This window comes from Lepus europaeus, chromosome 17 (assembly GCF_033115175.1).
Source record: "Lepus europaeus isolate LE1 chromosome 17, mLepTim1.pri, whole genome shotgun sequence".
NCBI lineage: Eukaryota > Metazoa > Chordata > Mammalia > Lagomorpha > Leporidae > Lepus > Lepus europaeus.
Window position 1 is genome coordinate 80,789,857 of NC_084843.1, and position 22,200 is coordinate 80,812,056.

Consider the following 22,200-nt stretch of genomic DNA (forward strand, 5'->3'; position numbering starts at 1 on the left):
CCCCGGGGAACACAGGCACATGGGACCCCAGGACCAGCTTCTGCCTTGGGAGTCTGGGGTCTGTCCAACACTCACACCCTGGCTTGGGCAGCCTTCTTTCTTCCTGGTGACTTCACTTTCTTCCCTGCCTACAGGCACGAAGCAAGTGTGTTGCAGGTGGGGCCAAGGCTGGGGCAGGGGATCTGGGGTCTGAGACGCTCACCGGGCCACCCACCTTGTCCTGAGTGGCCTATTGAGCTCTGGTGCTCGCCCCTACGTGTGGGAAGTGGCTTCCTCTAGCCCCTTCAGTCCAGGTCCAGCAGCTGGAGCTAACCCTCTAAAGCAGAGGCCAGGACTGTAGCACCCTTGTTTAAATGACGCAGTGTCCACTCCACCACCCCCTGGATGGAACCCAGCATCCACGCTGAGGTCCCTGCCTTCTTCCCACCTGGGCCTGTCCCAGGTCCCCTGAGCACGGCCAGCACACTCTCATCACAGGGCCTTTGCGCATGCTCCATCGGCCTGTCTTAGGGAAGACACTGCATGCTGTTGGGCTTTACTTTGTAGCTCCAAGTCCCCCCGCCCCACTCCAGAATGTGAGTTCCAGGCGTCTCGGAGGCCACTGCCATGCATAGGATCACTGCTATGTCTGCTGTGCCCAGAGCAGGCAGAGGCCCACAGCGGCACCGTTTATTTGGCGAATGACTGAGCCAACAGACTGTCATATGCAGGCCCCAGATCCAGGCCTCAGCAACACCAGGCTCAGACCCCACGGGCTGCCCTGGCCCCGCTCCAAGGCGACCATGCCCTGTCTCTGAGCAGGCCTGAGGCTGGGGTCGGGCATGGCTGATGTCAGCCCAGGTCGCTGGCGGGTCCGGCCACCAGCCTCACTGCCACAGGCCCAGGGGTCTGTGGGAGCCAGCACACAGCTGGAGTGGGTCCTGGGGTGCTGGGGGAACACACAGTTCCGAAGGCTTCTAGCCTGGGCTGGCTGTGGAGCTGCCTCTCCCCTCCCTGACCCCCCCACCTCCAGTGGCCTTAGGTGGCCAGAACAGTGGCTACTCTACCCCCGCCCTTCAGTGTAAACAGCTAGAGCCTCCCACAGGCACAAACAGGGCTCCAGGCTGGCAGCTGGGCCAAGCCCCGCCCGCCAGGCTGTTTTCCTCCCAGAGCCTTCCTGAGCACGGCTATTTTTGGCTCTGGATGGCCAGGGGGAAAGGTATAAAAGCAGCGGCAGGCAGGCCCCGGGAGGAGTTTCCTGCTTTGCCTGGTCCGGGAGCCTTGGTTCAAGCACCTCCCTGCTGTCCTCCTCCTGCTCTCAGTCCCGGGTGCTGGACAGAACCCTCTGCCCCCCGAAGCTTCCTGGGGGCTTCCCCTGGACAGGACTGTCCTTGCTGGCACAGCTTCCCTGCTGTCCCTAGACCCTGTCCGTAACAGGTAAGAGACGGCCACTGCCCTCCGGCTTGAGCCAACCACAGAGACTTTGCTTAGCTTGGAGGGGGCGAGAGTCGGCCTGCACCTGCACCTGCACCCGTAGACCAGGGATGCACGGCTAAAAAGCAGACGCAGCTTTCAGAGAGTGCACAAAAGGGGTTACTCACGTGTGTCTTGGGACGCGAATAACCCCACTCTGTGGGGCTGGGTAAGTGGAGCTGCATAAAGGGGACCCCGCCAAGGCCCAGGGTCAGTGAGTGGCTTTGAAACCTGGTTTTAAACCTGGGTTTCTCCTGACCTCACCTTCACTCCGCTGGACTCTCTCATCTGTGCGTGTTCTCATATAGCAGGAGAAACAGCACAGCAGTGCAGGGAAGTCACTGCTCTCAGGACACCTGCTTCCCAGGGCAGCCTTGGAGGAGGGAGGGGACACAGAGGGGGCAAGGCAGGCTCTCACTCCCTGTTCTCTGTTCACAGGCAGGTTGCTGCGCCCCCTGCTGGTGCCATGAGGTCCCGGCTTCTGCTCTCCGTGGCTCCTCTGCCCACGATTCGGGAGACCTCAGAGGAGATGCTGCCCCCCGGGGGGCTTGGGCAGGAGCCCCCGGCCTCCCCCAGCCTGGATGATTACATAAGGTCCATCTGTCAGCTGGCACAGCCCACCTGCGTCCTGGACAAGGCCACAGTCCAAGACAGACTCAGCGGACCCCACCGGCCAGCTTGGGGCTTGGAGGAGACCTGCCCCACTGCCACCCTCCAGGACAGCATCGCCCGCTTCGACGCACAGCAGCCCCCACGGCCCACGGCGGGCCCTGCAGACCCCCTGGACTGGCTCTTTGGGGAGTCCCAGGAAAAGCAGTCAAGTAGGAGAGAGCCAGACAGGAGGACTGGTGCCTCTGCTGGGCTCGGGGGTCTGCACAGGCAAACAGACAGCGGCAAGACCAGGGCCGTCCCCAGGGGGAAGCTCTGTGAAGCCAGGGCTCCTGGGCACTCTCTGGCGAGACCATCACGGGACGGGCCCCAGAGCGCCAACCTCAGAAGCCACATGGCTGGGCAGCGCGGCCGTACAACGGACTCCTCCTACAGCCCTCGTCCCAGCAGTATCCTGAGGACTTTCTACCTGCACCTCCCCGTGATCCACGAACTCTGAGCCCGCCCCAATAAAGGCATGTGCGCCAAGCATGCCGGTGCTCGTTATTTCTGTCTCCGTGGCGGACACGGAGGGGGAGGGGCTTTCTAGAAGGGGCGGGGACAAGTCACAGTGAGACCCCACTTGTGGGCAGACTCCCCATTGGCTCTGTGCCCTCTTGGCTGATCACCGCAAGCAAGTTTCTTTCCCTCTCTGTTGCCCCATTGTTACATGGGTAAAATTGGGGTAGGTGCTGGGATCTGCCTCCCAGCTTCTGATCCACCACGGGTGGGTGGAGACCTGGGGCTGGGGGAGGGGTCTCAGCCCCCAATGTGGTTTCAGATCCCACGCTAACCTCTTGGCTCCCTCCCCAGAGTCCCTGTTCCACAGGCTCAGGAGGAAAGACGGGGGTCTCAGTAAATGTTCCTCTGTACTCCTGGGGGTCCTGGCATGGGGAGCCTCAAGGTGGGGGCAGGACCCCCACTCACAGGCCCCAGGGGAGTCCCCCATGCTGCAGGCCAGGGCAGAATCTGCACTGCTCAGCCCACAGAAGGTGGGAGGCCTGCACCTGATGGCCCAGTCCCTGCCCTTCCTCTCCCCCGACCTGTGCTCAGAGCATGACATCGGCCTGCTGCCATGCACCAGGCAACTCCCGGGCCCAGGGCTCACTGCACACGCCCGAAGGACCAGGCAGTGGGTCAGCGCTGAGTTCTGACCTGGAAGACCCCAGGCACCTGGAAAACAAGAAGCGGGGGTGTCATGGGGATAGGGAAGGGGTGGGGGAGTTCCTTCCTTCCTTAGTGAGGCTGGTGTGGCCTCAGACAACCCAAAAGAATCAGGCCTGCCACCTTGGGCCAGGCCAGAGCTGGCTGCACAGGACGGACGGACAGAGAGAGTGGAGAGGCAGAGGCAGAGTGTGCTGGCTTCCGTGTCAGCCACTTCCTGGCTCATGACGTCTCCATCCACTTCCTATGTGTGTGCACAGGGGGTGGAGGAGGGAGGGGGGCGGGTATTTTTAATTAATCACTTCAGACCTATTCAATGTGTTCTGGAAGACAGAATGCAAGCCGCACACTAAAAGAGCCTCAGACAAGCCAGGTACTCGGTGTCTTTGCCGGGATCATAGGGACCTGTTTTCCAGATGCCCTTGGTGGGGGGTGATGAGCCTGCACCTGCTACTGTGCATCCTGGGAGCTTCAAACCTGCAAACCCCCGACCTTCTCACATGGTGGGCAGCCACCTGGAAGACAGGGAGGGATGACTCCCGAGTGGGTGCCCTCAGGCCACTGCAGCCCCTCGTGGGATGCCGTGTGATACCTGGGCCAGAGGGAGGTTTTGACAAAGGAGGGTGATGTTATAGGACTCCCCCGGTGCTCTGGGGCTCCCCTCTAAGGAGGATACTCATGGCACCCTTCCCTGCACACCCAGTCCTCCTGGTGGAGGTCCCTGGTGAGCAGTCACGTGGCTGGACTGCAGAGCAGGGCTGGGGGCTTGGTGCACAGGGCCCCTCCCAGAGGAGCGACCTGGGAAGCACTTTCTGAGCTCCTTGAAGCTGATGTCCAGGGAGCAGGGCTGACCGATCACAGCAGGCCTCAGGTGAGAGGGAGGGGCCGGCCTGCCATGGAAGAATCTTGGCTTTTCTACATGCGTGGGAGAGTCAGAGACCTCGGGCAAGGTGAAGCTGGGGCCAGTTCTGAGCATTGCTCAGCGAGGGCTGGGCGGATGAGCGGGACTTAGGTGTGGTGCGCGCTCGCGGCCACCAGGGGGCGCGCCAGGGCCCACAGAGAGCTGGGCCGGCGGGGGTCCCGCTCCTTTGCACACCAGCCACCGGCGCCCTGCGCATGCAGAGGTCTACACCCGCTCGGCATAAGCCTCCATAGCGCTTAGGGAGCTGGGAAAAGGATAACGAGGGAAACACTCGCCGAGCGTGGCCCTGCCTCCATGCACTCCGCATCTCCAAGTCTGCAGACGCTGGGGGGTGGGGGGGAGGACAGGGGAGGAGAAGGTGCCCTCCAAGCTGGGGGCTCGGAGCACAGCGACAACGGAGGGGGAGCGAGAGGGACTCTTTTCCAGGCAGCTGCGTGCGCGGGCACACAGGGTGTGAACTTCCCCCACCACCCAGGAGCATGAAGGGCCCCTAGCCTCCCTGTACCCTCTGGGATCTGCACCAGAGCCTGCCTTGTGAGCAGCGACACTGGCTGCAACGTGTGACTGTGGACTTGAGCCGTGGGAGACTCAGTCTCTCCACCTGGGAAATGGGCATTCCTACGGACAAAGTTTTGTCTTGCAATCAATCAAAGGGGGGGGTGGCTGTGGCCTGGTGCACTGGAGGCTCCCCGGGAGCCGGGAGGGAGAGGCACTTCCTCCTGCCTGCCCAGCCTTTGGCGTTGGTGACGGGTGCCCTGGTGCTGTAGGGGCCACAGAGCCAAGAGGCCCCCAGGATGGTGCCCCAGCCCTCAGCCTGGTCTCCGTGGATGCACTTTCTCTGCTGGCGCCCCCTGGTGTCAGGGCTGAAGAGAGTTCTGCTACTTTCTGTCTCCATGGAGACCCCGTGGGCTCCTCGCACCCTCCCTCTTCTAGAGTTGCTGACCTAAAACCCCGTACCTCCCACCTTGGGCTGCCGGGAATGGCTCTTACCGCAGGTGGAGCCCACTTCTCCAGGCGGACTGCCCCGCACACAGAAGTGCAAGGTGAAGGCTGGGGGCTCCCCCCCACACACAGGGGATTATCCCAGGGAACCCCTCATGCCTCTCTCTGACTAGTGGTTTGACCTTCTGTCCCCACACCCTGAAGGGCTTGCTTCATTAAACACGGGTGGGAGTTCCAGGAGTTCCTGCTCCAGCAGCCCTGGGGGCGGGGCCTGGTGAGCAGGTGCATTTCTCACCAGTTCCAAGCCAGGCAGAAGCTGCCAAGACAAAGACCCCTGGATGGATGCCTGCACCCACTCCCGGCTCCCTGTGACTTGGTACCCACAGGCCAGTCTCCACCCACTCTCCCCAGGCCTCTGCCTCTGTAGGCTCCTCTGCTTCTGGGAACCACCATTCTCAAGTTCAATCCCTGAGAGACTCAGAGCTGGAGAATGGCAGCTCAAGCAGGCCCTCCAGTCACACCCAGAGCTGAAGCGGGCACCAGCTCCTCCCCCAGCAGCACAGATCAGATCAAAACCCCTCCGGTGGGGCTGGTGCTGTGGGTAAAGCCGCCATCTGCAGCACCAGCATCCCACATGGGCGGCAGTTCAAGTCCCGGCTACTCCACTTCCCATCTGGCTCTAGGCGAATGGTCTGGGAAAAGCAGCAGAGGATGGTCCAAGTCCTGGGCCCTTGCACCCACATGGGAGACCCCGAGGAAGCTCCCGGCTCCTGGCTTCAGCGTGGCCACTATTTGGAAAGTGAACCAGCTGATGGAAGATCTCTCTCTCCTTCTCTGTCTATATCTCTGCCTTCCAAATAAATAAATATAAATCTTAAAAGAAAACCTGGCTTCCCAGTTAAGACACCCACCCACATGCCACATTAGAGCATCTCCCATACCTGGCTCTGGCTTCCAACTACAGTTTTTTTTTGTTTTGTTTTGTTTTTTGTCGTTTGTTTTTTTTTAACAGGCAGGAGAGAGAGAAAAGTCTTCCTTTGCTGTTGGTTCACCCTCCAGTGGCCACCGTGGCCGGCACACTGCGGCCGGCGCACCGCACTAATCCAAAGGCAGGAGCCAGGTGCTTATCCTGGTCTCCCATGTGGTGCAGGGCCCAAGCACTTGGGCCATCCTCCACTGCACTCCCGTTCCATAGCAGAGAGCTGGCCTGGAAAAGGGGCAACCGGGATAGAATCCGGCGCCCCGACCGGGACTAGAACCCGGTGTGCCAGCGCGCAAGGCAGAGGATTAGCCTGTTGAGCTGCGGTGCCAGCTACAGTTTCCTCTTAATGTAGACCCTGGGAGGCATCCACATGGGAGACCTGGATTGAGTTCCAGGTTCCCAGCTTTGGATCCCAGCTCAGCCAGGGACCATTGTAGGCATTTGAGAAGTGAATCAGCAAATAGGAGTGTTCTCTCTCTCTCTCTCTCTCTCTCTCTTCCTCTCTCCCTCCCTCCCTCTCTCTTTCTCTCTCTCTCCCTCTCAAATAAACAAATAATAAAAAACAAAATCAAAGATCCCTTCTGGACCTATTTGCCACACTCCCTCCCCTTCCCTGGTGCCCAGCACCCTGAGCTTAGGACTCAGAACACATCCCAAGTCACCCCAGGCCTGCACCTGCTGACTACCCACCCAGCAACCATACACACAGGTACCACATTGTCTGGCCTGGAGCACACGTATGCAGGTTCGGCCCCAGCTCTGAGGTTCAAGTAAGAAAAAGGATGGCAGAATCTAACCAGTCTGGTGCAGAAGAAGTTGGCTGTTGGCATAACTACAGGGAGGGAGGAGTAGTGAGGGGTCAGGGCCAGGGCAGAGCTGGGCTGGAACGGAGTGGGCTGGGGCAGGCAGGGGGAGCTATGTAGCAGAGAAGGAAACCAGGAAGGAGATTTCAGGGCTGGTACCAGTGTGGGGAGGAGGGGAGGCAAGGGCAGGCAGAGCTCCTGAGCTGGGCAGGCTCTGGTCTGGCTGACGGGGCGCCTCTGGGGGCTGACCCAGAGCATGGGGCGCCCCCCTGCCACTGGCTGGCCACCCCCAGCTGCTTGGAGCTCCTGGGATCCCTGGGCTAACTCTCGTATGGTGACCGCAGAAGAGAGGGAGATTAGTGAGTGAGTGGGTCCCCAGAACCTGAAGTGCCTGCTCCTAAGTTAAACGCCAAGAAGGGGAACTGGAATGCAAAACTCATGGGCAGGGCACATCCGGGAACCAACTCCATCTCAGCCATGGAGACACCCCCCCCCCCACCTGGTAAAACCTTCCCACAGTTACAACACCAAAACTCATGGCAAGACATCAGCATAGACCCAGACAGGGGCACAAGGCCCTGTCCCAGGCTCCCGTGGGAGACAGTGGAGGCTCCCCAAGCCCGGGGCCCACTTGACACTCGGTGGCGTCTGCCTGGTGCCCCAGGGCCCACATGGTGTCCTGGGATTTGGGAAACTCCTCATGAAATTCCAGACGCCGGGCTTCTTTTGAGAGATTAGAAAGGGTCTGGTTATACTGGGCCCGCACTCCTGCCCAGCGGCAATGGGTGTGCTGGGAGGAGTGGCCGCCATCTTCACCCACTCCCCGACACCTGCCCTGCCTGGCCCTGTGGGTACCTGAGCTCACATCCTCCTGTAGCTCAGAACCTCACTTACAGGAGACACAGGAGACAAGGTCCGGGACCCTTGGCTGGGCAGGTAGGAGAGTGACCCCTCCTTGTCCTTACTTCAGAGTGGCATGTTGGGGGGAGGCAAGACTGCGCTATGCAGCCCGTAGGATCTCAGACTCCAGAAATCCACCTGGACGAAGGTCCCAGGTGCAGGGAGAAAGTCCACCCGTTCCAAGGGGATGCTCCCACCCTGCCCCAGCTGCTGGTCACTAGTCCCTGGCCCACAGCTTGAGTGACAATGGCAGTCACGTAACTTGTTCTGCAAAGTGCTGAGAGCGAAGGGTCGGGCTGCCCAGGGACCCCGTAACAACAAGGCCAGGGCTGTCGGCGGCAAACCAGGGTACACGGTGACCCCACCAACCCCCAAGAGCGACGGGCTCACCTCCCGGTGCCTCAGCTGGAAGCTTCTACCCTCATGGTAGCAGTTGTAGGTTTTCAGCAGGCCTAGCAGCTCTGACCTGCAAATGGACAGACAGACCGTGTGCTCGGGACGTGTGCAAGGGGCTCAGATGCTTGGCCTCGGTTTGTTCATCTGTAAAATGGGCATCGCCAGCCACACACCTGCCATCTTCTAGAAGGTTCTGTGGGCAGGTCCTCCTCTTGGGAGGTGTAGGGTAGGGCTGAGAAGGAGGAACAAGCCCCTCCCAGGAGGACACCTAGGGTGTGCACGTATTCTTTGTTATACACGGGAGTCCCCGACAACTCCCTGAATTCACCTCTTAGTTCCTCAGTGGAAGTCCCCTGGGCTTGGCTCACGCCCACGTTCGAGACTTTGGCTTCTCCTCCCGTTGCTGCCTTGGGTGGGGACCCTGTGGCAGGGAGCCTGACCTTCCAGAGGTACAGTCAGGGGATGCAGGGGCTTCCCTCCCAACCTCCACACCCAGCACCAGCGGGAGGTGCTGGAGATGGAGCCGCTGCTGACCCAGGCTGAGCTCTGCAGGGTAATGCCGGTCAACAGGCACACAGGGTGAGCCACTAAGGGCCACTTCAGCCTTCTAACAGCTACGTCAAGAGGGAGCACGAGACAGGTGGAATCAGTAACACAGGCATTCAACCCCATCTCCCTACGTTATCTTGCAGTCCACAGGGACCCAGCAGAAACCCTGCACACTGGTATTTGGTATGCAGTGTTTGCCATCTGGAGTGTCTTTTACATGAACGGTGTCTCCCGAGCTACAGTCATGGAGGCCTCGTGGCTTCGCACGGGGCCTGTGGTTCTAGCAGCTTCCCAGGCAGGGCCTTCATTTACCTGCAGGCACTGGGGCTCAGGTGTATGGCTCAGGTGTGCAACCTGGGGATCAGGGGACCGGATTGATAACTGCACGGCATCAGCAATGCAGGAGTCAATGTGGCATGGTCACCGTGCTTATAAAGACACAGACGCTGAACACAAAATGTTTAGGAAATCAGCGTGGGCATTGTGGCACAGCCGGTTGAGCCACTGCCTGGGATGTCTGTAATCCTGTATCAGAGTGCCTGGTCCAAGCACCAGCTCCTCCATTTTGGACCCAGCTACTTGCCAGTGTGCACCCTGGGAGGCAGAGGCTGATGGTTCAAGGACTTGGGTTTCTGCCCCCTAACATGGGAGACCCAGGTGGAGTTCCAGGCTCCTGCTTTGGCCTGGCCCAGTCCGGGCTATTGTGGGCATTTGGAGAGTGAACTAGTGGATAAAAGATCTCTCTCTCTCTCTCTCTCTCTCTCTCTCTATTTTGTTCTCTCATTCTCTATGGCTCTGCCTTTCAAATAAATAAGTAAATAAAAGTCTTTTTAAAAAGTTTTTAAATTATTATTAGGCAATGTTTCTCTGGTCGTGATTTTTTTTTAAAGATTTATTTATTTATTTTAAAGGCAAAGTGAAAGAAAGAGAGAGGTCTTCCAGACAATGGTTCACTCTGGAGCTGGGCCCATCTGAAGCCAGGAGCCAGGAGCCAGGAGCTTCTTCCGGGTCTCCCATGCAGGTGCAGGGGCCCAAAAACTTGGGCCATCTTCCACTGCTTTCCCAGGTCATTAGCAGAGAGATGGATTGGAAATGCAGCAGCCAGGACTTGAACCAGCGCCCACATGGGATACTGGCGCTGCAGGTGGCAGCTTTTACCCACTACATCACAGCGTTGCCTCCCCCAAAAGAAGGGGCTTTTTTTTTTTAAATATACCAGGGTGCTTCAAAAAAATTCATGGGAAAACAGAATGAAAAAATAGGCTACTTTTGGTGGAAGGAATTCTGAAATCCATATACTGCTTTTTCATAAATTGCATTTTCCATGAACTTTTTGAAGACTCTCTCATATGGCTGGATATCAGATTCTTTTGCTGCACCAAAATCAAGGTTATCTTTTCATTCCATTTTCCAAGAGCTTTACTTTTCTAAAACCATGCTCCATATCGTCCCATTGTTCTTATTTATGAACTTTAGGAATGGGAGCTGCGGGTGGCTCTGGGCTGTGAAACCTGGACCTCAGAAAACCTTCACACTCAGGATCCCAGAAACAAGATACAACGAAAGAGCTACTTTGCTTCAGAAAAGAATTTGGAAAAAAAAAAAAAAAAAGAAAAAGAAAAAGAAAAATAATTTTTATAATGGGAGCTAAGTTAAAAAAAAAAAAAAAGTCATCCCATCAATCAAATCCGCTGCTTTCATTCCAAACTCACAACCTAGCTGGGGTTTCTTGTCCTCAAATGATTCTCATAAGCATGAACGTAAGTGCCGCTCTAGTGTTTAGAGGAGCTCAGCGCCATCCAGGCAGAGTCCTGCTCCTGTGAGGAACCGGAGATGGGAGTCAAACCCTGAGAACACCTTGACCTTGTAAGACATGGGCTCCTAACAAGCTCCACGGCCCTGTGCCCAGGGCACACGGTCAGGTCTGTGAGCAGGTGCCCCGGAGCCCTCCACCGCAGGCTGCCCAGCACGCGGTGGGGGTTGCACAGCCCCTCCCTGCACTCCAGGGCTTACTTCAGAATGGACTTGCTGTCGCTGATGGGCACGTGGGAGCTGGATGGGCAATCTTCCTTCATCTTCTCCTCCTCTTGTCTGTGGGTTAGAGGGTTACCTGTGGGGAAAGGTGCAGAGACAGGTGAGCTGGGAGGAGCACCAGCCAGAGTGGTGGCCCCGGCATCCCCAGCCCTGGAGCAGAAACCGGCTTCCTACTTGCCTGGGTGCAGAGTAGCCGCAGCTGAAGGGGAGCAAGTCTAGACTCACACCTGCTACAGGTCAGCCAGGGTCAGAGCGGCTAAGCCAGTGGCTCCATGAGCCCCTCACCTGCATGGCAACTTGAGCCTCCCACTTCCCTCCGGCTGAGCCGGGGGCCTCAGCCCCATCCCTGAGGCTGCAGTCGGCTTGCCCAGTTCTGGAGGCGAACAAGGGACCTTGGTCACTACAAGACTGCCGAGAATCTGCTGCCAGTGAACGTATCTGGTCCTCACAGCGACATCTAGAGGTTAAAGATCATCACCATGCCATTTTGTGATTGTGCGAACAACTCTGCCGCAGATCACTCAGGGAGTAGGCAGCACGGGCACCTGGACTCCTGGTCTTGGTCTCTCATCCCTTCTCCGTATGGGTCCCTTCTCCATATGGGTCTTGGATGATGACTTAACCCCCATCTCCCCCCAAACCTCCCTTTTCTGACCTGCATCGTGGGGTCATCTCAGCTCCACTAGCGGATTCACACATGTCTCCATCTGTCTGTCTCTTTGCATTCGCATCCAGTGAGTTTGGAGGCGTAGTCCCCCACCTTACGCATGCACAGGTACCTGCTACAAGGTAGACCCACAGTGCATGCCAGAAACCACCAGTGGTAGAAAACTCTCGAGTTTAACGCCCTCTCTCCATCTTACCTAAGCATCGATCTCACCCTGCTGCTGCTGTGATTTTGCAGTCTGAGGTGCAACACCGAAGCTAACACGATTTTCTGCCTTCTTCACAATTTCAAGGATCCAAGATTCGTTCTCACCAGAGATCTTGGCCACCTCCACGTCTGATTTTGTTTATTTTATTGAGCTGAGAACTTTCCCTTTTTTTCCTTAAAGAAGCACATTAGGGTTCCTTTTGGCATCCAGGAACTGCCAGCATGGTGACCCTTGAACTTGAGGAATGCCATTAAGTAAATCAAGGCCACTTGGACACAAACACTGCCGAGTGAGTGGATAGACGGTCCCTTTGAGGGCAGAGACAGCTGCCCAGTGACGCACGGGCGGGCAGTGCATACAGCACGGACACGCTGCGCAAAGGGGCGATTCAAGTGAACCTCACATAAGGGGCTTAGCCGCCGGGATGGGACGAAGGGGAATGATTTAGTGAGTAGTGGGCTTCCTGGACCTCAGGATCATCCTCTAAGTACCCCCCTACCCTGTCTTGCACTAGGAGGAGGCAGGTCAGGGCCGGGACAGAGACCCAGGGCCACAGGGCTACTGGGCAGTGCCACCACTGGGACCTGCAAGTGGAGACCTCCTGCTGAATTCTCCTTGGCCAAGGCTGGCCACAGGGTTTCAGTTCCCCAGCACCCCGGTGCCCCAGGAAGCAGAGGTCGGTCAGACTCCTCTGGTGGTTCCTCAAACAAGGACCAGGCAGAAGCTGCTGCAGCCGGGGGCCCGAGTCTCACGGGGTCTCTGTAGTCCGCCTGGCTTGAAGCAAGCTGCACCACAGGAAGGGCGGGATTTACCCAGAAATGACAGGGGGGTTTTGTCTGCTTTGCCCTGACTCTTCCCCATTCCTGTCTGCACACTCTCGCTGATCTGCACCCCAGCCTGGCAGAGCAGAATTAAAAGATGTATTTATCTGGAAGCAAGAAATAAATTAAAATCCATGAGGGATCTTGAAAAAATTCAGGGAGAATGTACATTATGAGAAAAACCATGCACGGATTTCCAATATTTTTTTGCACCAAAATAAACTCATCTTTTCGATTTTTTAAAATTTTATTTATTGTATGTTCAACTAACTCTATTTCCCACCCCTAAAGAAACCTTTTACAAACGTCATGCATTTCATTAGTACAACTTGATTTTTTCCCCATGAAGTTTTTGGGGTATTTTTGTTTGTTTTATTTTTATAAAGATTGATTTATTTATTTGAAAGTCAGAGTTACAGAGAGACAGAGAAAATCTTTCATCCACTCGTTCACGCCCCAAATGATCATAACTTCCATGGCTGGACCAGACCAAAACCAGGAGCCAGGAGCTTCTTCTGGGTCTCCCACGTGGGCGCAGGGGCCCAAGGACTTGGGCCATCTTCTACTGCTTTCCCAGGCCATAGCAGAGAGCTGGATGGGAAGTGGAGCAGCCAGGACACGAACCAGCGCCCATATGGGATGCCAGCACTGCAGGCGGTGGCTTTACCTGCTGTGCCACTATGCCGGCCCCTCCCATGAGCCTTTTGAAATACCCTCATATACAGCAGGACTAAACATGTGAATGTCTCCAGGGGCCAAGCAGGTGACTCAGCTGAGGGAATGTCCCAGATTCCACGGGAAGGGAAGTTGGGAAGGGAAGTCGGGGGCTCACTTCTCGCCTGGGGCAGCTCTCCTGTTGCTTCAGAGGAAGCCAGGAGCCAGGTCTTGATGAGCCATAGCCCCAGGATGAAAGTCCGGGAATTTTGGCAGAGGCCTGCACTGCCCCTTCCCCAGGCCCCTGTGACTAATTCTGACCCACAGGCTGCAGACAGAAGTGCTACGGCCACTTCCTGGCCAGTATATTCAAGAAGCAGAGCACAACCTTCCAGCTCTCTTGCCTCCTGCTGTCCAGGGGGCTACAAGTTCAAAGCAGTAAGGCTGGGGCTAGCCCTGTGGCATGGTAGGTTGGGCATCTGCCTGCAATGCTGGCATCCCACGTGGGCACTGGTTCGAGTCCTGGCTGCTCCATTTCTGATCCAGCTCTCTGCTGTGGCCTGGGATAGCAGTAGAAGATGGCCCAAGAACTTGGGCCCCTGCACCCACGTGAGAGACCTGGAAGAAGCTCCAGGCTTCTGGCTTTGGATTGGCCCAGTTCTGGCCATTGCGGCCATTTGGGGAGTGAACCAGCAGATGGAAGATCTCTCTCTCTCTCTCTCTCTCTCTCTTTGTAACTTTGCCTCTTAAATAAATAAATAAATCTTTTAAAAAAGGGGGGGGGTATGGCCACTCAATGGTCAGCCTGGGTCCCTGAGAGGCTCTCTCGACCAGAGCCCCCTGCCGCCCACCCCGTGCAACAGGAACCTGCACAGCAGAATGCTCCTTTGCTCTGTGTCCCTGGGGAGCAGGGGGTGGGGCAGTGGGGTTCCCCGTGGGTCCCCCAGGGGTTCCTTAGCCATAGAAGACTCTTCCCTAAGGGGTGAAGGGTGGATGGAAACTGTCGGATATCAGGAGAGGAGGTGGATATCAGGAGAGGAGGTGGATATCAGGAGAGGAGGTGGCTTTGGTTGACGGTGGGCTGTAGGCAGTCCCCTCCACTCTCTGGGAGGGGTCAGGAGGAACACAGGGCAGCTTTCATGGCTGCAGACGGCAAAGGGAAGGGAAGGGGGCAGTGAGGGTGCATGCGTGTGTGCCTGGCCGGGCAGGGAACCCGTCCCGCATCTGAGGGGAGGGGAGAGTGCAGGGCGTGGGCAATGGTGAATGGCCACTTCAGCGAGCCGGGCTCCCTCTTCCAATTGCTGGGGGCTACACTGAATCTCCCGCTGAGCACTTCAGCCCCAAAGTGCTCCTTTGAGAGAACCTCGTGGTTTCGCAACCCCTGGCTGCCATCAGCCGCGGGGCGCTCAGCAAGTCGCTTGGCCTCTCTTGGGTCCAGCAGGCACTGCCCTGTGTCCTTGTCACACTGAGCTCAGTCCTCTGCCCCCCGAGCTGGTCTGGAGTGCAGGGATGACTGGCAGAATCCAAGCAGCGCTGTGACCTCACTGCATTCATCCCCTGCCCCCAGTGTCCTGCTAGGAGCCTCCCAGGTCCCTCTAGGGGCATGGCCAAGATACACTGCTAAGTGAGGGGGCTGTGCCCATGCCCAACCCCCAATAAGAAAGGAGCGGGAGCCGCCCGCCTCCCACGTGGCAGAACCAATCTCCCTGAGCACTGGAAGCCCCATACACAGTGATGGATCACATCTTGACATTAAATCCCAGGCAGAAGCCCAGCACCCACATGGATTCACGGGCTGCCACTCTAGTGGAAGCAGAAAGCAGGGAGAAGATGAGGCTGGGCCAGGCCACCACCAGGCACAATGAGAAGACCAGAGTGACAGATGCAGTGGGACAGCCCCAATCCCCCTCCTCCTCCCCCCACCCCACATGCAGCAGGCTCCCCTCCTCCTCCCTCTTTGTCCTTGCCGTCTCCGCCCCCAGGCCCCAGGCCGCAGGGCACTGGGCCTCCTGCTTGCTCCCCTGGCTGGAGGAGGCTCCCGTCCCCCAGAGGAAGGGCCCCAGGGCGGCTTGCCAGCCCTGGCTACCTGTCCCCAGTGAACAGGCTGTTTGCATTTTCCACTTCAGCGGCTTCTGTGTCCACCAGGGCGCAGCAAGGACAGTGCCAGCCGGCAGCACAGCCTGTCCTGGCGACCGAGGGACAAAGGCCAGCGAGAGCAGTGCACCTACTCAGCCAGGGCACTTTCTTCTTTTTTGTGGTGATGCAGGGGACCCATCTGTGACTCTCCAGGTCACTCGAGGGCCCAGTGCTACCTGCCAATGGCAAAAAGTGAACCAGAAGATGACTGACTTGTGTCTTCTTGCAGCTAAACTGCATGCACGCACAGGAAAGCTGGTTACGCAAAGATTGTGCGGATGACTGCCTGGCTTTGAGCCCTGCTACACCCTGTCTGCGTGGCCAACGCAGCTGGAGGGGCCCTCCCTTGGCAAAAACCTTCTAAGTGCGCCTGGGAAATCTGCGAGCTTGGGAGCCTCTGTTCTGACACCCCTTGACGTTCTGAGTCTTACTTTCTTACCCAGGCAGGACTGAAGTCCAACCGGCAATCGGTTGACCTGAGAAGCCGAAGACAGCAAGACAGTGGCTGGGACGCAGCTGGGAGGCTCTCGGCCAAGGCTCGGCACCAGAAGGAGGAGGGTGGCAGGTGCAGGCCACCCTGCTCTGGGTTCCTGGGAAACCTAAATTCCTGGCTCCCCTGCCGCCCGTGCAGCTCCAGCTTCCAAATGCCAGCAGCCAGGGGGCACAAATGCCAGCAGCCAGGGGGCAGTAGCCAGGCGCTGAAAACAATGAAACAATGAGCCTTTGCCTGTGGGGTGGGTGGGGGGCCCCTGGCACCTGTCAGCCAGCAAATGGCAGGGGCTGGGCCCTGGGAAGCAGTCAGCTGCCTCCATGAGGGGGCCTGGCTGGACATGGCCGTGGACGGGCGGCACATTCTTGTGGACAAAGCCAGTTGTTCATGTGTGGATGGCAGGTGGTGACTCAGCAGCTGCGGTCCCCGCCTCCTCCCATGCTGTCCAGTTCCAAGGTGCACCTCCCACCATCACTCCCTGCGGCTCAGCCACAGCCCACCCCCACGCCAGCCTCAGCCTTGCTGTCCAGGTCCAGGTAGGTGACAGAGGCCCAGAGTGCAGGGGAGGTGGCCACAGAGCCACCTGCCACCTCCTTTCCTCACGTGCCCTCAGCTGACCCGGCTGGCCTGGCTAAGACTTTTCTCTGTCCCTTTCTCTCCCACCCCCAGTCCTGGTCTCCCACTGACTGATACCCCTGTAACCTCTGCTTCCTCGGCAGAGCCTGACTCCCCACCCCCAACTGTCCCCACAAAGCTCTCTGATCACCCAGCCAGACCCCTGCAGGCTTCTGCCCTTGCCTTCAGGGCACAATGTGCTGGGACACGAAAGTGGTGAGCAAGCCTCCTGCTCTCCCTTACACTTGACACCCACAAACCCTGGCCTTGCCCACTCCCACCCCCACCCCAGCCTCACCTCCCACCTATGGAAGAGGAGATCTGAAGAACCAAGGATGGTTTGGAGCCAAACAAGTGCTCAGAACTGCCCCTGGCCAAGATTCCGACTGCCTGGGGCCAGGCCTGCAGGGCAGAGGGCCAGCCCTTCAGATCACTGGGTCCCAGCTGCGGCTGGGCCGCCCTGGCATTCTCCGGCTTCACCTGTCTCTCCATCCTGCCCCAGGCCCTGCCGCCAAGTGCAGCTGCTGGTGTGGTTTCCCTGGAGGGTCTCGGAATCCTTGGGTCACGAAGCCCCTTGGATGTTCTTGAAGGTTTAATAGATTCCCCCTTAGCAAAAGATGCATGTGTGGGCTCACCACTGCAGGGGGCCAGGGACCCTTGTACGTGTGTCCCTAGTCCCCCAGATGCCAGGGTCACTGTCTCTGCAGAGACACGTCACAGCCAGAGGCAGGAGGCAGAGGGGCATTGGAGATGGAGTAAGCTGGCCTGTGGTCTCAAGTGGGGTAATGGCAGCCCATCTACAGTGTCCATGGAGGGTTCTCCTGGCACTGCGGCCACGGGGCTGTGTGACCCATCCCCTCTGCTTCCCAGTGTCAGGGGAGGGGCTCTGAGCCTTGCCCTCAGCAACCATCCTGGGGAAGAAGACCCAGCAGCCAGCAGAAGAGAGCAGGGAGCAACAAGTTCCCCTTTAACAGATGCGAGAAAACTGCGGAAGCTTCGGGAAGGGCAGCCACTTCCTGCTCCTCGGTGTGGACGATCACCCAGCCTTTGCAAAACTCGGGGTTCAAAGCTCTGCTCCTCTCTGGCTGTGTGACCTTGGGAGAGCCTCGGACTCACCAGTCACATAATTATAACTCCGGGTGACTTTCTGGAAGGCACAGGAGGAAAGGGGCGTGATGGGGGCTTGTGCATGATAAACAGATGCCCTCGGCACTGTCACTGTGGACTCCGGGTGCCAGGGTCCCTGGAGACAGGACTCAGAGGCCCCTGCAGGAGCGGGCAGCAGGGAGGAAAGAGGCCGAGCTTACCCTGAGCCCGGGACGCACACCCCAGGATCCAGTGCTGAGTGCTCTCCACTAGACCTCATTGTCAAGGTCTCCCTGGCAAGACTGTATTCCAGGACCTGCCCTGTGACGCAGCCCAGGCTCTGTGCGCGCTCCTTGTTAGGTGTCATGGGCCTCCTGGCCCTGACCCTGGGGGGGCCCTAGGTCTTAATTCTGTGCTCAGCCTTGAGTCCGCCCATGGAAGAAGTCCTGGCCCCAGGTCCATCTGGGTTCCAACTAGAAGGAAAACAGACATGACCCACATCCACAAGGAGCTGCAACTTCCAGCCCACAAGCCTTTCACCCAGAGTTCCTCTTCTCTTCTCTAGCCCTTCCCCAGCCTCCCCTCTGCTCCCCCTCCTCCCCTCCCCCTCCCTAGCACCCCCAGCCCAGGTAGCAGTGACCCAGGAACTGTACAGAGAAAAGGGACGTCATCGGTTCTACCAAGTCACATATAAGCGTTTTCTTTGTTTGTTTCCAGGGCTTCAGGCAACAAATCCCAATGGCCACTTCAGTGCGGGGGGGGGGGGGCGGTAAGCAGTCAGTTAAGCCACAGCGAATGCAGCCATGCAGCCAGGGGCTCCTCCACAGGACAGTGTGGTCTAACCCGCCCAGGTCTGACCGCCCGAGTCGCAGCCCTTGTCTTCTGCATGACTTTAGCTCATTCCCTTGTGAAATGCAGTTGCTAAAGCTCTCCTGACAGTGCCCTGGAGTGAGAGGAGGCCTCTCTCCCCCGGGGCACCCGGCCAGACTCAGGAAGGCTCCCAGGAGTCTTTCAGAAGTGGGCCGCCTCCTCTCAGGGCACAGCAAGCCTTGAGTCCCAATTCCAGCTCTGCCAGCTACTCACCTGCGATACTCTTTAACCATCAGTGGTTTTGTTTGTTTGTTTGTTTTTTCCCCATCTGCAAATGGGGATAATGGTAGCATCAGTCTCAGTGTGTTAAAGCCCTCAGCCCAGGGTCCGGGACAGGGGAAAGCTGCCATCCACAGCGATGGTGAGCCAGGCCTGCTGTTACCTCGGCGCTCATTTGCACCGTGAGAGCAGAGAGCTGTGCCTGGGGAGCTCTGTCATCCCTCAGAGACCAGGGCTTCCAGGAGGCTGGCCAAGGAGAGCACAGGTGTAGCCTGGGGCCCAGCTCACCTATACCGCAAGGTTTTCGCTCCCAGAGTGCCGGCGCCTTGGGAGACGGGTCAGGCGCGAGCCCACTCACGGCAATGGGCCGGAAGCCCGCAATGCGCCAGGATGGAGGAGCTGGGGGCTTGGGGGAGACGCTGCGCGCGCCGGCCAAACGGCACAGGTGTCCAGGCTCTCGCGCAGTCCTGTCTGGTGGCCGGCGTGAGTCGTTCCGCGGACCCCTCGCGAACTTTCCCTCGCGCGCAAATCACTCACCGTGCAGTCATCGCGCGTTCCAGAAGCCGCCGCCGGCGTGGTGTCCGCCCCCAGCCCCGGATCCGCGCCTACAAGCGAGCAGCGCCGGCAGCTCCCGCAGCCCCAAGCCTCGGCTCGGGGCTTCGGGCCCGCCCCTCAGCCCGCCCAGGACACGCCCCTTGCTCCTCACCATCCAATGGCACCGCCCCGCCTTACCGACCCGCCCCGCTACGGCCACTCCCCGTCCTAGGCAGGCCTTTAACTCCTCACGAGCCAATGGCGCCGTCCCGTCCGTCCCGCCCCCCCCACCCCGGTCAACGCCACGCCCCAGGAACGCCCCTTACTCCTCAGCAGCCAATGGCACCTGTCCGTCCGTCCAACTCCGCCCCGCCCAGCCCCAGGCACTAGAAGCTGGGTCCGAGCCCAGGCGCTCGGAGTTGGTTTGGGGCGTCGGCGTCCCGCCCGCCTTGGGGGTCCCTGGGACGCGCGGAGAGCCGAGGCCGGGAGGGGAGTCCGGGGGTCCGGGGCAGCGCAGACCCTTGTGCCTCCAGTCATCGCCTTGGGGCCGGCGTGGGGCTGGGAGCTTCTCTGGGACGCTGGAGTGTTCGATGTTCTTAGCTGGTGTGGCCTTGCAGACCTGGCCTTGGAGGAAAATAAGTGCGGCCCTGGGTCCCGGCCGCGGCGACCTGGCCTGCGCCAGCCTGCGTGTCCTCTTCCGTCTTCCTGGGGCAGGGGTGGGTTCAGAGCTTCTGGAAAAACGCAGGGGCCTGTAGACCCCCACTTCCGAGAAGGCCAGGCTCTGCCCCCTGCAACTGTTGCCACACCTGCAAAATACAGAGGCCTGAATGGGAGCAGCTGGGGAGCCTCCCTCGAATTCCTGGAGCGGGGCCCACCCACTGCCGGCTCAGGGGGGTCCCCGTGGCTGCTGACCAGATGTCCGCTCAGGACACATTTGCTCAGATCCAGGAGACGGAGGGTAAAATTCAGCGGAGCTGTCAACCCGCCAGCATCAGACCCCCAGACTTCACGGGCACCAACAGGAGAGGTGAACACAGCCTCCGGGTGACTGACAGCTCCCTGGGCATCTTGAGCACCTGAGTGTGAATTCACTTTCCTGCTCTGGTTTACGCTGCTGCCTGTGCCCAGCAGGATCCCCGTGCAGCTCCTGCAACACTGCTGGCTCACACAGAATCCACGTGTGTGGTCAGGGGCCCTGGTTCCTACGTGAGGAGGGGCCAGCTTTCCCGGCAGTGTTTTTGAAAACAGCCACATGGCATGGCAGCAGTTCCAACAAAGACGGTTTGCATAGGCCACAGGTGACCGGGGGCACTGGGTGGCCAATGCCTTCCCCAGGCGACCTTGTCCCCTGCTCTGACCTCCTGTCTTTCTGTCCCCCCACCCTGTCCTCCATGTCCCGGTCACCCTGTTCCTCCTCTTGTCTCAGGGCCTTTGCATGAGCTGCTCACGCTCCCTGGAAGGCTCTTCCTGAGATCTTTGCAGGACTCCCTCCCTCACCTCCATCAGGTCTTCACTCACAAATCACTTGCCCCCTGTCTAATGCCCCTCCCTGTTGATTCGTGTGTTAAGCCGCCAGTAGACATCAGAACTCATATCAGGATGCCAGTTTGAATCCCGGCTGCTCCACTTTCCATCCAGCTCTCTGCTATGGCCTGGGAAAGCAGTGGAGGATGGCCCAAGTGCCTGGGCCCCTGCACCCATGTGGGAGACCCAGAAGAAGCTCCTGGCTCCTGGCTTCAGCCTTACTGAATGCTGGCTGTTAAAGCCATTCAGGTAGTGAATCAGTGGATGGAAGATCTCTTTCGTCCTCTCTGTCACTGTAACTCTGCCTTCAAATAAGAAAACAAATCTTAAACAAACAAAAGAAACAAAAAAGTGTCTTTCTTTTGTGAACTTTCCAGCCTGACTGGTAGTCCTGTAAAAAGCCAACAGGAAAAGTCCTGGTCCAGTGTCTTATCAAACAACCCAAGAAAGGATTGGCCAGTGAGGAAGGGCTCAGGAGCTGAGCCTTGGTGTGCTGGTGAGGGCACTGTGGAGCAGCCTGCTCTGCTCTGGAGTGGCCTGAAGCCTGGAGTGTGGTGGGGGGGATGCTGCTCTTCCTCTGTGCCCCTCTCCCACCCCACACTTCCAGGGGTAACAACTGAAAACACTCGGGTACAACCCCATCCTGTTGAGATGCATTGCAGATTTCTGATTCTAAGATAAATTATATTAATAACTGGGACCATTTTCTTTAAGTTATTTTTAAAAGATGTATTATTTACTGGAAAGACAATTACAGAGAGAGAGAGAGAGAGAGAGAGAGAGAGAGTGAGTGGTAGCTTCCATCTGCTGGTTGACTCCCCAAATGGCTGCAATGGCCAGCACTGGGCCAAGCTGAAGCCATGAGCCTAGAACCCCCTCCAGGCCTCCCAAGTGCGTGGCAGAGGCCCAAGTGACATCCATCTTCCGCTGCTTTCCCAGGTGCATTATCAGGGAGCTGGGTCAGAAGTGGAGCTGCCTGCACTTGAAGCAGCGCTCGGATATGGCGAGGCTAGCCATCAGTGACCACTGAGCCTTCCTTCCTGGGACTTTCATTGGCTTTCATGAACTCCACCTATGAGCGTATCAAGACCAACTTCCGATTGGTAGATGGAGCTCTTCTACAGGTACTGGAGACAGGCAGGCTGCAAGTGATCACTTATTTCCCAAATGGACATAGATTTCAATGGCAGGTGCTGTACAAGTGCCTTCCTATTAAACAGAGACACAGACACACACAGAGACACAGACACACGGACACACATACACACACACACAGACACACATAGATACAGAGACACACACAGACACAAGGCACACACAGACACACAGGCACACACATAGACACAGACATATGCACACACAGACACACACACATAGAGACAGAAGACACACATGCACGCATGTACACACAGACACACACAGACACATGCACAGACACACACACATATACACATACAGAGACACACAGACACACACACGCACACACACGTGCAGGTGCACTTTATGCATTATTGGTCCTTTATGGTTATGCTTTGGGAAAGCCTTGTTCTCCCACTGTGCAGAAATGAGTTTGGGTACAGTGAT

The 22,200-nt window shown here is 58.0% G+C and overlaps 2 protein-coding genes across 3 annotated transcripts in view; one reads left to right on the forward strand and one right to left on the reverse strand.

Annotated features, from left to right (window-relative positions):
- Positions 1 to 19,196, reverse strand: part of RASSF4 (Ras association domain family member 4) — a 34,201-nt gene extending 15,005 nt beyond the window's left edge. The window contains exons 1-3 of one of the 2 annotated variants that reach the window (XM_062214082.1): positions 19,096 to 19,196; positions 10,772 to 10,868; positions 8,204 to 8,279 (exon numbers count right to left, since the gene is read on the reverse strand). In XM_062214082.1, the coding sequence (XP_062070066.1) occupies positions 8,204 to 8,279; positions 10,772 to 10,833 (138 nt within the window). In that variant the 5' untranslated portion in view covers positions 10,834 to 10,868; positions 19,096 to 19,196. Of the gene's footprint in view, positions 1 to 8,203; positions 8,280 to 10,771; positions 10,869 to 18,552; positions 18,602 to 19,095 lie in introns of those variants that run through there. The other variant, XM_062214083.1, reaches the window with a different exon arrangement.
- On the forward strand, positions 1,219 to 2,592 carry DEPP1 (DEPP autophagy regulator 1). Its single transcript, XM_062214452.1, has 2 exons — positions 1,219 to 1,416; positions 1,891 to 2,592. Exon 2 carries the CDS (start codon positions 1,919 to 1,921, stop codon positions 2,558 to 2,560), a length of 642 nt encoding a protein of 213 aa, XP_062070436.1. The 5' UTR covers positions 1,219 to 1,416; positions 1,891 to 1,918; the 3' UTR covers positions 2,561 to 2,592.
- Positions 19,197 to 22,200: the final 3,004 nt, after the last annotated feature.

Excerpts from the sequence above, each read along its gene's own strand:
- DEPP1 (XM_062214452.1), top strand. The coding sequence starts at position 1,919 with ATGAGGTCCCGGCTTCTGCTCTCCGTGGCTCCTCTGCCCACGATTCGG.